The sequence below is a fragment of the Balaenoptera acutorostrata genome, chromosome X (genome assembly GCF_949987535.1).
Source record: "Balaenoptera acutorostrata chromosome X, mBalAcu1.1, whole genome shotgun sequence".
Lineage (NCBI taxonomy): Eukaryota > Metazoa > Chordata > Mammalia > Artiodactyla > Balaenopteridae > Balaenoptera > Balaenoptera acutorostrata.
This window is the reverse complement of record NC_080085.1, coordinates 109,252,003-109,253,279: the sequence shown is the minus strand read 5'-3', so window position 1 is coordinate 109,253,279 and position 1,277 is coordinate 109,252,003. Positions and strand designations below refer to the sequence as shown.

At 35.8% G+C, this 1,277-nt stretch overlaps 1 protein-coding gene across 1 annotated transcript; it reads right to left on the bottom strand.

Moving 5' to 3' along the window:
- Positions 1-331: 331 nt before the first annotated feature.
- Positions 332-819, bottom strand: LOC103009143 (short transmembrane mitochondrial protein 1-like). Its single transcript, XM_057538928.1, has one exon. It carries the CDS (start codon positions 802-804, stop codon positions 661-663), a length of 144 nt encoding a protein of 47 aa, XP_057394911.1. The 5' UTR covers positions 805-819; the 3' UTR covers positions 332-660.
- Between the last annotated feature and the right edge of the window lie 458 nt (positions 820-1,277).

Here is a 1,277-nt window from a genome sequence, read left to right as displayed (position 1 = left end):
AAAACATGCATACTAGACTATGAATTCTACTGAGAACAAAGGCCATTACTTTAAATACTTTTAAATTTCCTAGTTCCTGATAGGGTTTTCAGAACAGAGTTTCTTGGTTAATGAATAGCAAATTGATTTATTGGTTAAATTAGCAACTATGGAGCTTCCTGACAACAATATAAAATTAGTGGATAATTCACCAGAAACTAGCTTCTAGATTTTCATTTTAATTACTACTTTGAAACAACATAATTTAGTACCAAAGGTTTAAACACCCAATATAATTGCTAGACTGTGAAATCAGCATTATTTATATCTCATCAGCTATACAAAACTCATCAATTTTTCTTTTGAAAACGGTAGCAGAAATCCCAAAGAATAAAAGAGAGACTATTAATTGAAGGTCATATTTACTAATCTAGCACCATAATTCCATTCTCAGGACCTCCCAAGTGGCTGGAAGGAGGAAGGGAAGAAGTGAGGATGTTGGGAAAGTGAGGGTTGTTCTTAACTTGTGGCCCCATTTGTGCTGTAAGGCAATGCAGGGTCTAGCAAAGAAGAAAATTGCTGAGGCTGGAGATGAAAACAAAAGCTTTTGGTTCAGATGGTAAAGGAGGCCCTCAAGAACAGTAGAATCAGTTTATCCAGGAGGCAGTGCTGGAGTCGGCCTCATGAACTAGGGGGTTTCTTCTTGGCGTCCACGTCCTTTTTAATTTCTTCAGGTTTTTTAGACAGGTTTGGTATGTCATAGTTCTGAGCCAGATACATTCCCACCACGTTGCCAAGAGTAAATCCAAGCAGGAACTGGAGCATAGTGTCGGCAAGGAGGGCTCGAAGGGCCTCCCCCGGAGCGATGGGTCAACAATTGTCACTCTTAATTTTAGCCATTCTAGTCGGTGTAAAGTGGTATCCCATTGTGGTTATCATTTGTAGTTTCCTAATGATTAATGAAGGTGAGAATATTTTCATGTGCTTAGTTGCTGTTCATTTATATTCTTTGGTGAAGTGTCTTCAAATATTTCTCCCAAATTATACTGAGTTGTTTTTCTTCTTAGTATTTAGTTGTAAGAGTGCTATTTATAAAACATATTATAGATACTAGTTATTTGTCAATTATATATAGAAAGAATCTTTTCTCCCAGTCTGGAGTTTGACTTTTTATTTTCTTCATGTTACATTTCAAAGAGCAGAAGTTTTCATTTTGATGAAATGCAATTTATCTTTTTATTAATTTTATGATTAGTGCTTTTGTGTCATCTCTAAGATATTTTTGCCTATCCCAAAGT